The sequence below is a fragment of the Hibiscus syriacus genome, unplaced genomic scaffold, assembly GCF_006381635.1.
Source record: "Hibiscus syriacus cultivar Baekdansim isolate YM2019G1 unplaced genomic scaffold, ASM638163v2 tig00110794_pilon, whole genome shotgun sequence".
NCBI classification, from domain to species: domain Eukaryota; kingdom Viridiplantae; phylum Streptophyta; class Magnoliopsida; order Malvales; family Malvaceae; genus Hibiscus; species Hibiscus syriacus.
Window position 1 is genome coordinate 1,205,937 of NW_024062865.1, and position 15,321 is coordinate 1,221,257.

At 33.7% G+C, this 15,321-nt stretch overlaps 2 protein-coding genes and 1 pseudogene across 2 annotated transcripts; 1 reads left to right on the forward strand and 2 right to left on the reverse strand.

The window, feature by feature from the left end:
* Nucleotides 1-878: 878 nt before the first annotated feature.
* Nucleotides 879-6,194, reverse strand: LOC120141243 (annotated as a pseudogene).
* A 980-nt stretch (nucleotides 6,195-7,174) lies between these two features.
* On the reverse strand, nucleotides 7,175-10,204 carry LOC120141242. Its single transcript, XM_039156173.1, has 5 exons — nucleotides 9,847-10,204; nucleotides 9,489-9,669; nucleotides 8,560-8,968; nucleotides 8,370-8,447; nucleotides 7,175-8,039 (listed from the first exon to the last, which is right to left on the reverse strand). Exons 1-5 carry the CDS (start codon nucleotides 9,925-9,927, stop codon nucleotides 7,538-7,540), a joined length of 1,251 nt encoding a protein of 416 aa, XP_039012104.1. The 5' UTR covers nucleotides 9,928-10,204; the 3' UTR covers nucleotides 7,175-7,537.
* Nucleotides 10,205-12,858: 2,654 nt separating this feature from the next.
* LOC120141245 (sm-like protein LSM2) lies at nucleotides 12,859-14,705 on the forward strand. The gene is made up of 3 exons (XM_039156174.1): nucleotides 12,859-12,964; nucleotides 13,122-13,280; nucleotides 14,442-14,705. The coding sequence occupies exons 1-3, from the start codon at nucleotides 12,962-12,964 to the stop codon at nucleotides 14,559-14,561; spliced, it is 282 nt and encodes a 93-aa protein (XP_039012105.1). The 5' UTR covers nucleotides 12,859-12,961; the 3' UTR covers nucleotides 14,562-14,705.
* Nucleotides 14,706-15,321: the final 616 nt, after the last annotated feature.

Below are 15,321 nucleotides of genomic sequence, written 5' to 3' on the forward strand. Positions count from 1 at the left end.
GACGTTTTTACAACCTTCCTTATTCGTTTCACAATATCAACACACGGCATCTGCTGCTAGTTCATGATCTCATCTTTCTAGACGTTCTTACTTCATTATATGCTTTAAGCATGTTACATAAATCGAGGTCTCTATACTATGTATTATTTTAAAAATTTAAAATTAGTATTTTAAAAAAGAAAATTTGAGAAATCCATTAAGTTATAGGAAATGTTGTTCTTTCTTGATATTGTAGGTTCGAACAACTGCATTATAAGGGGTGTGTATTATTAATAATTAATAAATTTATGAAAATATTTTATATTATAAACATCCTAAACTATTAAAAGAAAAGAAAGAAAATTTGAGAGAATTTATAAAATTATGAATTGAAAAAAATAGTTTAATTTTTATTAAGTTATGAGTTTGAATTTGATTTTAAAATATGATGTTTGAAAAAATGCAAATTAAATTGATGAAGTAATTTTTTTTAAAAATAAAATACTAGTTTTTATTATTATTATTTTTTAAAAAAGTTGTTCACTCGATTGTATGAAGAATGTTCATCATTAAACACATAAATTTTACTCATTCAGCGTTTCTTTATGTATAACAATTACATGTAAAATATTCATCTCTAGTGACGACAATCCCCTTTATCTCTCATTCTACCATTTCTGAGAATTGAACTGCCCTACAATGAAAGCACATAATTTCACCTTCAGCTCAAGTTAACACTGAAGAAAAGGAAAATTGACACAGGAGTAATATTTTTTTTTCAGTTTGATTAAATATTATAAATGTTTTGGATGGTTGTGATTATAAGTTTCCTTTATGTTTTAAATCTAGGGCTAATATTAAACTATCTTTGTAACCTCAATATAAATAACCTTCCTGTGCTTCCGTCATTAAATTGCAACCATTTATCATTTGAATGATATTTGGATATTAATCTAAGTATTTGAGGGACATCAAGCTAATTGTTTTACAGAAAGGAGAAGTATCTAGTTAAAAGGATTCTAAACTATTGAAAATCTTACCTCCGACAAAAAGATAAATACCCTGATTTCCCGGTTGGTATGACTGCAACTTATTAAATCTCATAAACAAAGGTTTCAATGGCGGAAGACTTTTATGACCTGCTCAATTCGCCTCCGGCAAAGCGGACAGTTGGTTAAGTTTGAAGAGCATGTCATACAACAGCACATATGACCGCACCTGCATATGATTAGCAATCGGCCATTCATTCATTATGAATCAAAAATTCCAAAACAGAAACAAGTAATATCATGAGTCTTAAGTTTAAAGTTGGATGTGAAGAAACAAAAGCCAAAATTTGCTTAAGAACAATGCCTATCATCTCACATGCTAGAATCAAAGAATCTAACAAAGTTTACAAACTTTACATATAGGTCAAACATAAATATTAATATTTTTGAGAAACCTTTCTGTTGCCATTGGCATGACGCCTCAGTGAGGCAAGGGAGGGAAAAAGAAAAAGAAGAGTACAAATGACTCTTCCCCCCCCCCCATCTAGCCCCCAACACAAGGCATAAATTTTACTTGCAACTCACAGTGAGGCAAAACAAATCTTAAGCAGAGGAAGTGACTGATTCAACGTAAGTTTACCAGCAGACTGGGTACTGAGTACTGACAATTGATTTGGTAGATAATGCCTTTTCTTTTCTTTTCCCCTAATCTCAGCTTGAGCATTAAGTCCTACAGCCTTTATCCTCACAGCGAGTAATATCCCATTAAATCTTAGTACTAAGGAACAAACTAGTATAGACTATAGATAGAGATCACAGCTAGACGGGCGATTTAACAGTTTCATATGCTTTAATCAAGAAAATATAACTAGATGACTTACTGTATAAAACAGCATTGTACTTTTGCTCAAGACATATTACTTATAGATTTGGCATTGCACGGTCTTGATTGATTTCTGTTCCACTTTCAGCTTCACAAGTTGAATCTACAAAAACCCACATCTTATACAGACAAAACCATGAACAATAACATCCTTCAGAGACGATTAGACAGATAGAGAGTTACCTTCATCATTTTAGCCTGCTGTCTTAGCTGCAGCAGCAAGAACCCTGAGTGATTTTTTTAACAGTTCAGTTTATTGTTACAGAATATAACAAAAGTGGTCACTTAAATACGCGCCTCTTAAAAAGAGATTGGTCAATTTATATAGTTTTCTCAACAAGTAAAACAAAAAATCATCGAGCATATCTTTGCCGCAATTCCCGCCTGTGTCTTCTCTCTAAAACATAATGGATTGCATGCTTGGTAATTAGAAAGACACCAAAGATAGTCAGTCCAAATGATGCGTATTTGCACCACCTAATAAATAACCCACTGTCAATTTCTTCATTTTTTGAAATAATCACCAAAACTTATGCATGCGATATAAAGGAATCACTGAGACTGAAATATTTACAACCTTGCTCACTTCCCAAGGTTGGAAACGAGTTGATCAATTTTTTTTTTATAGAAATAGGAGACCTCATTAAAACACCCCTTCATAACCTATGAAATATACACTATTTCACAGGACATTGGAAGGAGGAAAAGAGTGTCTCAAAATTTTATTGAATAACACAACCATATTACATTAGAGTTTACATCATACACGATACTACTACCACTAGCAAACATACACAAAACCCCCCCATAACCAACCTCTCTTGCAGAGTTGATCAATAGATTTTGGGGACACGTAAAAAGGCCCTTTTTGTGGATTCTGAATCCAAATTGTGCCAATGTCATCCTTGACAGCCTTACCATGTATAGGGGAGAGAGAATTACAAATAGTACATGAACCAACTATGTAACCCAAATATGGATAATGAGCTAAAAAAGCTGCAGCTTTCTAGATCATGAAACATCTCAAACTCAAAAGGTTCTAATAAAAGTTTCATTACATTTAGACATTAAAAAAGAGCAGCACTGTTAATTATCTGATTCTTCGAGTAAAACAAACCAACATGCAGTGATGTACAGGGTGAAGATATAGATTTACCATGGTGTGATGGTCCATGGTGATTAAGCAAAGATACAAAGAGTGCAAGTGTTTGATGATATAAAGAGAGTAAAAGTGCAGTATGACCTTGAATATTAACTGCTGTTATGAGTTATGTATTAATTCTTTTGATGATACAAGGTGAACTGCGAGGCACTCATATAAAGCTATGATGTTAGAACACATCATGTATGACACAGCTTTGAATTCAAAAGCTCTGTATACATTATTCGAATTCATTAACTCAAGATGCTCTAAGCATAACTTCAATTCATTATTTGGATAATTTAAGCTGCAATATTTGACAACTCTCCAAGAATTTTCGCACATCAAACTATCTAAGTTATCTTTCAATGCCCACAATTGCCACCTAAAAGCTACAAGGGAGAATACTACACAAAGTTATGAAAACCTGCTATCTGGGTGGAAGCTTCTTGAAGTAAAGAAAAAAATGAAAGCTGGAATAGTAAACCTTCAAAGGAAAGCTTGATATCTTAAATATGCTAAAGAAATAACCTGCTTGAAGTCGCCTGTAGCAAAATGTGTTGACAGAAATCTGGCAGGTCAATGGAAGATCTGTAATTTGAAATTGATCTTAAAATGAAATAAATAATATTAGGGGGGAAAAAGTCTTTCTGCCATCAGGGATCAGCTCAAGGTTTGGTAATTATTGATAAAAAAAGATATTGGTATTTTTTAGGAGCTGCAGCTTAAACTTCCAGTCAAAGCCAAAACTGTGCCATGAGCCTTCAAATACTAGCACCGGGTAATATCACTCGTTCAGCACCAGCATTTCATGTTTTAGGATAAGACTTTACACATCCAATCACATTTAAATATAACATTCTCTTCATTTAGCACTTTATAGGATACATGCATCAGGCTGGACAACAAGTGAAACCTAAGTATTCCGATTTACTAGGGAATAATCTAGCATTTTTTCCTTCTATTAAAAAGAAAAAGGAACTCCTACCATAAAAAATGAATAAGATACTTTAATGACCATTTATCCAGGAATTTCAACTTAAAAGCATGGATCAGAAAGAGCAGGCTGCACCAAGTATATCATGTAATATACTGATGACATTTCTGAATGTTTGAATCTGCATTTATCTTTCTGCATCATTTTCTAACAACAAAGCCAATTGTTATTTAAAAACATACCTCTCCAACAACAGTTAAAGAATAACCAGTGGGAAGCACCCTCTCAATTCGCTTGACTCCAAGCATCTAAAAGAAAAATTGACCATTAAAGCTGCTTGATTGAACATTTCACCATTTTTTTTTTGATAGGAATGGAAGGCCTCGTTAAAAACCCCCTTCTTGATTAATGGAGCTTGATATTAAGCTCCTTAATCAGCGGAAGGAGGAAAAGAGTGCCTTAAATTTTATTAATAATGAAAAGTTACATAAGATTTAACCATTACACCAAATTGCAGTACATAAAACTTAAAAACTCCTCCTTCCATAAAAAACTTCACACTGGACCAGAAAAACCACAGTTGAATCCTAACAACTAACCTATCCCTTTCTTTGCTAAATTGTCTGCCTCCCCATTGCACGCCCTTGGAATCAACCTCACTGAATGTACCTTACCATTGACGAGAGTCGAAATCTGATAAACTAGAGGCGAGAAAAAAACAGGAGCCAAAACCGGGGCCTGAATCCATTCCACTGCAGACTTACAATCACTCTCAACAATCAACCTACCAACAAATTCCCAACGTGATGACAAAAATATTTCAATGCCTCTTTTTATAGCCTTTAACTCAACATGTCACCATTAAAAAAAACACTTTAGGGACAGGGAAAAGATACCTTGAGACCTTGGAGTTAGTCTAGTGTTCCACGTACAATTGAACGACCTGACTCTTCAAATACTTCATTTCCAACCGTGAGTGCAAAACCTGCTGCAACACGAGCACCCACTACATATACATGACCAGTCCCATCATCCTATAATTAATGATTAAAGACGTTTTCAGAAAATACACTATATTAACAACTTTAATTCTTATGCAGCACAACATAATCCCTCGAGAGTTACTTCAAAAGACAAAACACCTTAAGAACCCAAGCAACCATAGAGGAATAATTTCAGCACAAAAGTCAAACTAAAAGACAGAGAGAAATATGTTCTAACCAGGTACCGTGGGACTTCTTTACACATAGAAAGCATCAATGCGGAATCTTGTATCCACGAACCAGCATCATTATGCTTTAGAAAATGTTGTTCAGCCTAAGGACACCTAAACAAGAATTAATATACACAAGTAGAAAAAAGGACTAAAAAAAGAAATAGCAATCAACGCTCTTTTAATTAAAAAATATTACCGTTTCCTCTACTATGACACCTCTTAATCCACTGTGCAGACAAATTATTGGTGTCTCAGAACCAACTATTCCAGAGATTGAAACAATTTTAGGAATCATTTTACTTTCAAGGTCAAGCAATTGAGCTGAAAGAAATATGGTATCATCAAGATACATGTCTACATTAAGTGTATCACCTAGCATTAATTTTATGATGAACAATTCTAAAGAGTCATAACAAGTGAAAATGCAGACCACCAATAAAATTCATGTCTCCACCATCCATTTTTAATCAGTTACTCTTTAAGGTGGATGGACCCTTTCATTTCTAATGGGGGAACAACCTAGCTGAAACAAAAAGGACCAAGGAGATCGAACTTATATCCACATTCACATTTACCTAGGATGTTCTCTGTTATTAATTTGCAAAATAATCAATAAATTCTTAAACAATTGACAAATGAAAAAGCAATCCTCTTCAACATTGATATGCTATAAAACAATCATTGGTTAATTACCCAATTCTTTAAGCTGATTGACTCGAGTTACCGTCTTGAGAAGCTCCGCATCCCTGTTCCACCGTTATTAATCATAGAATTAGATTAACAATTTTTGTAACAATCATTCCAACGCATTTGATATGATTTTACTACAGGTTTCAATTGATCATAATCACTTCAGCCAATGCGTTGCAAAGGATGTATAAAGTTATCCGCTACTGAATTTTGATATTTACAAATAGTATGAGCAAATCATTGGTTTATTACCCTTATTTATAAGATAGATTGATAGAAATCTAACCTGCCACTGCTCCTCCCAAGAAGATAGAGAGCGGTTGCACTCAAGCAGCAAGGCCGCCCCATAGAACCATCATTAAAGTGAAACTCGAAACAAATGAGCCCTTATGTTTGAAGACCTTTGGTCACAACATTCGTTCCTCATAACCAGGATCACATTGTAGGAGAAAACGGAGGTAATTTGATTCCAAAATTGCCGAATTAGATATGAGAGCGAAAGAGATTTAGGATTTGGGAAGAAGATGAGCTTTATTTAAGTTTTACCCAAGGTACGCGAAGAGTGCACGTTTCATCACGCACTGCCACTCTTACACCGGAATAGGTCAGATTTTGATTTTAGGCTCCTGTTATATATAATTGCTCGAGAGAATAAATTTGAAGAATGAGACTTTATATATATATATATTTCAATAATTCAGGTAATTATAATGCATATACATTTTAAATCTAAAATTTTATAAACAAACATCATTTTCTTTAATAATTGAGATTATTAAATAAATTTGACTTTATACATAATTTACACATGAGAACAATTTCCAAACAAATTATCTCTTAATTTTAAATGATTATTATAAATAGCATAAACGAGATTAATCTGACAACAACCCTACCCTAGCATCTTATAGTTAGTGATCGCAAATCAACTTAAACCAAGTGAGTTTAGCTTTTTTGTTCTTTATTTAATCTATAAATTTCATAATTTTTCTTAATTTAATCTTAAATTTTTTATGTTAATTTCGAAATTTATTTTTGGTCTTTTAATGATGGGTTATTTTGAAATTATAACACATCACTTGAAAACTAGCAAAAATGTTAAAAGTTGGTGGTAAGGCACATTTTATTCCTCAAAAGAGAATTCAAGTTCGAATCTTGGATACAACATTGTTGGAAAGAACAATCACTAACCCTGAATATGAATAGTAAATTGAAAATGAAAATGCCAAAAAGATCACCAGAAAATTTAAAAAAATTAAATTAAGTATTGGATTATTTTCATTCGTTTCCAGCAATGGATTTGCGGATAGCATGCCTTTTCATTCCTTCTACATCCAAAAATCACAACTGAAGCTTTCAATATATTTAAAATAACAGTCATTTGAAAAGGCTGCAGTTCCAGGTAAGCTCACCATAACCGGTCATCTTTCTTTGCATGAAGAATATATTTACGACTAGTACCAGTTCTAGTAGTCACTTTCAAGTCCCCCCTCCCCAACCACCTATATTTGTTCTGAACACTTCCATTTCTATGAGATACCTAATTCCGAGGAGCATACGCTCCGGCAATGACGAATCGTAGTTTAAATATATGCAAGGTCGATGAGGTCCTCCTCATATGAGCTCAAGATCATCACAAGTCCATAACGGATTAGCATAGATGTCAAGGTTTTGTTGTTGAAATATGAGTTGTCTTCAGAATTCAAGCAAACCTTAGCATTGCTATAGCCATCAACGTTCCAGCCCTGAAGTAGATGTCGTTAACACTCTTCTCGACTCTCTTAAGCAACTCTTTTTCCTTCAGACTCGACTTGCTAGCATTCTTGCTCATTTGTACAATTGTGTCCCTTAGTCTGTTAATTGCCCATGAGAGCCAAACTAGCCCGAACCCGAGGCTGGTGCTAAAGAGTTTAGATGTACAGAATGGAGCTCTGGTGTAAGCTACCTCACAAAGAAGAGAAAAAAGAACAGCAAGACCAGTCCCGGCAATGCCGACGGAGAATTGGGCCAAGAGGCGAGGAAGTTCAGGGCCAGATTTCTTCAGGGAAAGAATTGCTGTTTTTCTATCCCGTCGCTTATTTACCATCAAAGAAAGAAGGGTCTCACATGCATGGAAATAATTTGCTGTGTAGAGATTTCTCTCCCTGGTTAACTTCTTGGACGTCTTCTTTTTTCGCGATGGCTTGAGTTTGAGTTCCTCAGGACTGCCAAAAAGTGAGTTGCACAAAAACACATTTTAAACAAAATCGGTTGAAAGAAAGCACCAAGAACTATAGATTTTGCAGATGTTCATGAATATCTCAGGACTGCCAAAAAGTGAGTTGCAATTAACATGAATGAAGAGTTGCATCTCACAAATCATTATTCCTTTGTGAGAGAAACTCTAGGCCTAGATTTAAAGATCTCAAAATAAGATAATTTCCAATTATTTATAGTTGACAGTTTCCGTTATATTAACTAGTAGAATAATGGCCATAGAAAGGGAATTCATAAGGACAATGAAGCATTCTTGAAACATATGATCAGTCACATACCTTTTTGGAGGTGCAACACTGGAAAGTTCAAACTGCGGTGAGAGGCAGGTACTAGCATGTGCTTTTTTGCTCCGTTTCCTGTTTATCAGAAGACCTTGTGGTCACATGACATTCGAACAACAATGAAATCAACAGTAGTGTTTATTAGCAACTATTTAAAGCAAGAGGGTTTAAGTATCAGTATCCATACCAGTAGAAGTATGGGACCAATCCTGACTGCATTCTCCATTTAGTTGAGTTGCTTGATAAGTGAAATTCAGCAACAACTGAAAGGATGTCTTTTATCTCGGTCCCACTATTCCCAAATACAAGTTGACCATCTGAATTAACTGCAAGTTTTGAATCACAGTCCATCTCTCCTACAAAGCCTGGAAGAGGCTTCTGGGCATCAAAATTGCTGTTTGGATAAATTAGAGAAGCATAAGGCTGCTGATGCACACCAAACATCAATGGTTGAATCAAATCAGATAGCAAAGATAAATCAAGTTCCCCTCTGTCCACATCCTTTAATCCAGACATAAGAAATTTCAAGAACTTTTCATGTAACGCGCACTTCTCGGCTATCCCAGAGCTAAAGAGTGATGTCTCTAGATAAGCAACTGCAAACAAAGCAGGGTTGGGATAATCATTATGAAATAACTCCCTGAGTCTCGTTGAGCAAAAATATAAAAGGAACTGACATCGAAAATGCATATACCTAGCCTATATCACCCTCAAAAATTGTTGTAGTACTTTATTGATTGGAATCAACTAATCTAGCTCCTAACACTTTTATATCCCTTAAAGAATCACCTTTCATATCTATGCTATAGCTTATTTCATCATTTCTTTTTACTCTTTCCAATTGTGTCAAAAAGAGAATCATGCCAAAGATTTGAGTTTTCATCTGAATTCCAATAAACAACCTGTGACCAAGTTGAAACAGGATTTTTAATTGCATTGTTAGTTAGTGAAACTTAATGCCATAAAGACACATTCTTTATGGTGTTATGAGAAATATATATATATATATATATATGTTTGTACACTCTTAAGAACAATAATTGGTTTTAAGTCCTTCCCTATGCACATAGCAAAAGATATAACTAGTCCATAGGGAACAAGCAACAAGTTTCAGACCTGGTTTATCAATAACCACAGGTGTTTGTGCTTTTGGATCAACATGGACGATCAGTTTAGGCTCACAAAGAAGGGGAACCGTTTTTGGCTGCCCTTGGATTCCATTGCACTTCAGATCGAAGGGACTTGTTCGCACCATCTCTGGTTTCATTATTTTACTTGGAAAGGAAGATGGCCATTCCTGCGCTTGTGGAAACAGTAAACATTCAATAGAAAAGTTCTAATAAAAATCGATTTGACTTTATCAAGGAATAGGGAAAGAATCCAATAAATCGAAAATATTCCTGCTAAAATGATTGGTAATTGCTGAAAAAAATTAAACAAAATAGAAAAGAAAACAGCACGAAAGAAAAATCACCTTGATCACCCTGCTGACGCCTTGTTCAAGTCCAGGGCCAGGAGGGCACCCGTGAGAAGCCATTAAGGAAAGTTTGATCATTTCTCCTTTTATTTATTTATTTATGGAGAGATCCCAGCTGTTTAAAATTCCCAAAACTCCTCTTTGAACTGTTTTTTAACACAGAACCAAACACTCATCCATCATTAGAGCTCGAGATCCTGTATTTTCCCTCCCGACTTTCGCTTTTAGATGTAATAAGTGAAGGAATTGAAAGTGTTTATGATTGAAAATCTCGATTTATGGATCCGATTTCGTAAGGATTGAGAGAAGTTTTAGTGTCTGTGGCAAGCGATGCCTTGAGATTCCAGGCTGGGCACCCTGGAACACACACCCGTACATGGTGGCTGTCTTTTATTGAATTCTTCAGCGACTCTCGGACACACCCTTGGTTTGATTCGGTACACTGGAACGGAGCAGTTATAAAAATCTGGATGGGGACCACAGAGCCCGCTTCAGAGGGGTTGAATGTACGTTAAGGTCATTTGAATGGTAGATTTGACTCAATTTTATAATTAAAAATAGTAAAACAATTCATTTTCTAAAATACTACAAAAATCAATTATATATTTAAATTAAAAAATAAGTTTTCAACTCTATTTTTCAATATTCAAATATAGATAAATTAAGTGACTTAATACATGATTTACCTAAATATATATTTACTCGTTTATAAATATAAATGAAAAATGTGACATAAAATAAGTCAACATATATTGATGAGACGGTTATATATAAGCAATTAAATATCGAACTAACAAATTTGTTTTGGGTAAACTATACGTTTAGCACTAAAATTATCTGTTTTGTTTTGTTTTCATACTTACATTTCTATTTGTTTTAAAATCATATCTAACATTTACTTTTTGTTTCGTTTTGGTATCTCGCCGTAAAAAAATAGCGGAATTGTTACAACATGACATTTTTTGGGGTAAATTATATCATTCATCACTCAACTATCTTCTCAATCCTATTTTGGTCACTAAAATTTATTTTTTTAATTTAATTATTTAACTTTCAAATTACTCTTAATTTAACCACTCTAACTTTCAAAATTTAATTTTTTATTTTAATTATATATTAATAAAATAATAAAAAATGTCATATCACAAAAACTATTAATAAAATAAATTAGAATGATTAAAACATAGGCAATTTGAAAGTTGAGTAGTTAAATTGAAATTTTTTAAACTTTAGTGACCAAAATAGAAGTAAGAAGATAGTTAAGTAATAAATAATGTAATTTACTCATAAAAAAAATGTCATGCAGTAGTTCCATTAAATTTTTAACTACGAGTATTAAAATAAAACAAAAAGTAAACGTTACATATAACTTTGAAACAAATGAAAGTTTATGTACTAAAACGAAACGAAACTAATAGTTTAAGTGTAGTTTACCCATTTATTTTTTTTATTTTTTTTCTATGGATTTAGGTGTAGGATTTCAAGACCCGTTGAATAAACTCTTTGACTAAAATATAAATATGCCAAACTATTCGAAAATTCATATATCTAACTTTTTTCTGAGACCGGATACCGAAATTTTCAAATTAGATGGATTTGATATCCGAATTTGCACACTTCTAACTAATGCTCAAACTCCAATCGTGGTCAGTTCTTCGTCAACTATCCATTCGAGTTCTTGGCGTAAACCTCCTCCGAATTTTGTTAAGTTAAATGTCGATGGTGTCTGCCTACTTGATGATGGTGCTATGGTTGTTGGGGCGGCGATATGTGATTCTGATGGTTATGTCTTGGTAGGTCGAGCTTCTTGTATCGATTGTCCTTGGAATGTGGGTTCTATCGAATCTCATGCTATTTGTTTAGATCTCCGCCTTGTCATTGAATTGGGATTTTCCAAGGTTATTGTATCAATTGGACATGTCTGTTCTCCGTTTTATTTTGGTTGAGGCCCGCTACATTCTTGACACTTACCCGGATTTTTGCCTCCATTCCATCAGACGGTCGACTGATATGGCAGCTCATACATTGGCGCAATTTGCATCTTCCACTTCCTCCTCAATGTCCTTCACATATGATGTCCCATCTTATTTATTTGAAGTTATTGTAACTATGCTATTTTAAGTTAATGAAAAGATGACTATTTTCAAAAAAAATAAAATAAAAAGGGTCAAAAAAGAAGAAGAGTAAACTACACAATTTCTCATTGAACTTATTTCTCTCTCATATTTCACTCATTGCACTCTCAATTTTTCCAATTTACTCACTAAACTTTAGGATTGTTCATGTTTTGGTCACTACAAATTATTTTTTATTATTCTATGACATGGCATTTTTTTACTGAGACACTCGATTTGACATGCTGAACCCGAATTTAATTGTTTCATTTAAAAATATCTCAAAATCTGTGAATATCGACTGAAATATTTCGGTTTTCTCATTTTTGAATCCGTAAATGCAATTCTCATTTTGTGCCTCTATGTTTCCTTTGTATTGTGAATGAGAAGTGTTTCCATAAGTGAAGCTTATTCATTCCTTACATCTTGATATTTTTTTATATACCTTAAAAAATAAACTAAGCTCTTATTGAAAAATCCAAATCTCTAACAAAAATTATTGTTTTTTAGGCTTAACATATTATTTAATTATTTTTAGTTGTCATGCTTTTTAATTTTTGAAATTTCACTCTTGATTCAAGATGAAAATCATTAAATTTGTTAAGTTAAATTTGTAAATAATCATTATATTATTTATAAATTATAAATTTAGTTTTGTTATTTAGTTAGTCCTTTTAATTTTTTATAATTTGATTATGTTAGTTATATATCATTTGAATCATGATTTAAAATTTTAGATTTTGAAATATAAAAATTATATTTATCAAATAAAAGTATAATGTCATGTGTACTAATGGAAATATTTAACCACTCAAAAAATGCCGGAAAAACCTCGTATTCCGGTGTGAAAGACGAGGCTATATCGGTAATTAAGAAACGGAGTAGTATGTAATTCGTTGTATTTAGTTTGCAACTCGGTTGTACAAGTCCAGTTATCAAATTGCTAATCGCAACAAAACCCAGAAAACTAACTTCTTTTGGTTAGAGGGATCAAAATCATGGTAAATCTTCTTTTCTTTCGCTCTTTTTCGTATAAGTATTTTTTTTTCTAGCGGGCAAAATTATTTTTAAATTCATTTGAGTTCATAGCTATTTGCCCTAACCCAATGGGCTTTGCTCTAATTTATTTTCGCTCCTTCTATTGTTGCGGGGTTGCAGTTGTTCTTTTCGTATTTCAAGGACTTAGTGGGAAGAGAAGTGACGGTGGAGCTGAAGAATGATTTAGCAATTAGAGGAACCCTTCACTCCGTCGATCAATACCTCAATATCAAGCTCGAGAACACTAGGGTTGTCGATCAAGACAAGTATCCTCACATGGTATACCCCCCCTTTTCTCTGCTAATTGATTTCCGCCTCCATTTTCTTATCATCGTTGGGGTTTTATCAAGGAATTAGAATAAAAATTTAGGGATCTTTTTAGTTTCTATTCCTTCCTTCATTTCGGCTCTTTTAAAAAAAGGGATTGTATAAACATGAGATGATGGAAGCTGAATTTAGGGCTTGTGAATCCCCCCCTTTTTTTTCATTCCGCCTTCCTTTATTTAGGTTGTCTCTCTGTAGCCTACTTTACACCACCTATCTACCATTGGGTGCTTTGCCAATATAGGTACTTCATAATGTAGCCGTTGATTAGTATACTATTCGCCATTGCTTTACTTCTCTATACGTGGTGAGTCCAGTAAAATTTTCCTTTTTCGGCAGCCCAAAGTCCAAAACCTGTCATCGTAGTTAAAAATTTCACTCTCCATTACTTCCTTGCTTCTCAAATGCTCACTCTTTACCTCTGTTAAGGTCTTTCTTTACTTTTTTGCTTTGCGTGAATGGTTTGAATCAAATCCCTACGTATTCCCATTATTTCTCCCATGTGGGTTCGCAAACGTGCGAGATGAAAGTCTCATGCACTGTTTTGAATGAGAGAAAGAAGTGAGGAATCCTCTTTTCTCTGCCCTGTGCTATGCCAATGAAATGATGATAAACACTAACGAAACAAACTCTCCAGTTTGTTTATATATTTTCTCAAATGACATTCCAATTATATTCGATTAACTGAACCAAATAAAAAAATTGACATTATCAGTAATGTGCTAAGTAATCTAAATAGGAGGTAATCCTATTTCTGAAGGGAAACGATCATTCATTGATGCTAACATCCCCATATAGTAATTGATCTTTCCCCATAATGCTTGAAAAAGAGTAGCAATGTAATCCAACTTGTTTGCTGCTAGGAAAGATCCTTTTATGTTGGATCCAGATAAAACTGTCAAACTCAGTGTCACTCTTTAAAAGTGCAGTGATCTCGTAGTGCATCAAACACAAATAGAATCTGTTGATCATTTATGATTTAGATTTTGCTAGTTTTTTGGTTAACTCATCTTTTATTTTTAAATTGTATATTTTTTAACTTTTTTTATTTCTTTTGTCTACTTGTGTTGTGTATGCAATGATCAATTGAATTGACGTGTTTCTGTCCATTGACAGCTTTCAGTGAGGAACTGTTTTATCAGAGGTTCGGTTGTGAGATATGTTCAGCTACCTCCAGATGGAGTAGACATTGAATTGCTTCATGATGCCACGAGAAGAGAAGCTCGGGGAGGCTGACATTCATTTGTCGACGAATTTGATGTACTTTTAATGAAGCATTCGATTCAAGATACTTTTTCTTCAAATGATTTCTGAATTGAGCAAAGATAGTGACAAGTTGATGAAAGACTGATCCCTCTTTGCGTTAATTCACACAAATTGCATTTTATTTTATTTTCCTTAGCGGAGACGTGTAATATGTTTGTGTGAAATGTCCAATGTTGAGTATGAACTTAGGATGATGCCAGTATTTTTTCAGTACTTGTGATCGATTCTAATTTGGGAAACACGGTATGTTCTAATATTCAAGGGAATCAATCACCAATCAAACCTGATTTAAAGCCAAACTTTAATAACGTCATTGATTTATGAAGTATGCGAGATCTCTATATCTGATCACAAGTGTTGGTGTCTGGACTTCAGCAAAGACAGCAACCGTGGCAGCTAAGTGCCCAATTTCTTTCCAAAGCTGCAATTTTTACTACTGGCTATGCATGTTTGGTCTTCTAGGGTGGGTTGATAGGTAGCAGCGGATACAGAAATATTTTTTAGGATGAACGCATATATATTGATAACATAAATATGAATATAAATAAAATTTTAAGATAAACACCGTCAATAGAATAAAATACTAATATAAATAAATTTAGATTTCAAGACGAACATTTGCCCTTCGTATACATCAGTCAGTGTTGGGACAAGATGTGATCATACTATTTTAGAGTTGGTCATGTTTTGGTTTTTGTGTTCCTAAGGGAAAACAAAAAGAATGTTCGAT

Excerpts from the sequence above, each read along its gene's own strand:
- LOC120141242 (XM_039156173.1), bottom strand. The coding sequence starts at position 9,927 with ATGATCAAACTTTCCTTAATGGCTTCTCACGGGTGCCCTCCTGGCCCT. Across the intron at positions 9,670-9,846 it reads GCGTCAGCAGGGTGATCAAG|GAATGGCCATCTTCCTTTCC; the intron begins GTGATTTTTCTT and ends CCACAAGCGCAG. Across the intron at positions 8,040-8,369 it reads AGTGTTGCACCTCCAAAAAG|TCCTGAGGAACTCAAACTCA; the intron begins GTATGTGACTGA and ends ACTTTTTGGCAG.
- LOC120141245 (XM_039156174.1), top strand. Across the intron at positions 13,281-14,441 it reads AAGACAAGTATCCTCACATG|CTTTCAGTGAGGAACTGTTT; the intron begins GTATACCCCCCC and ends GTCCATTGACAG.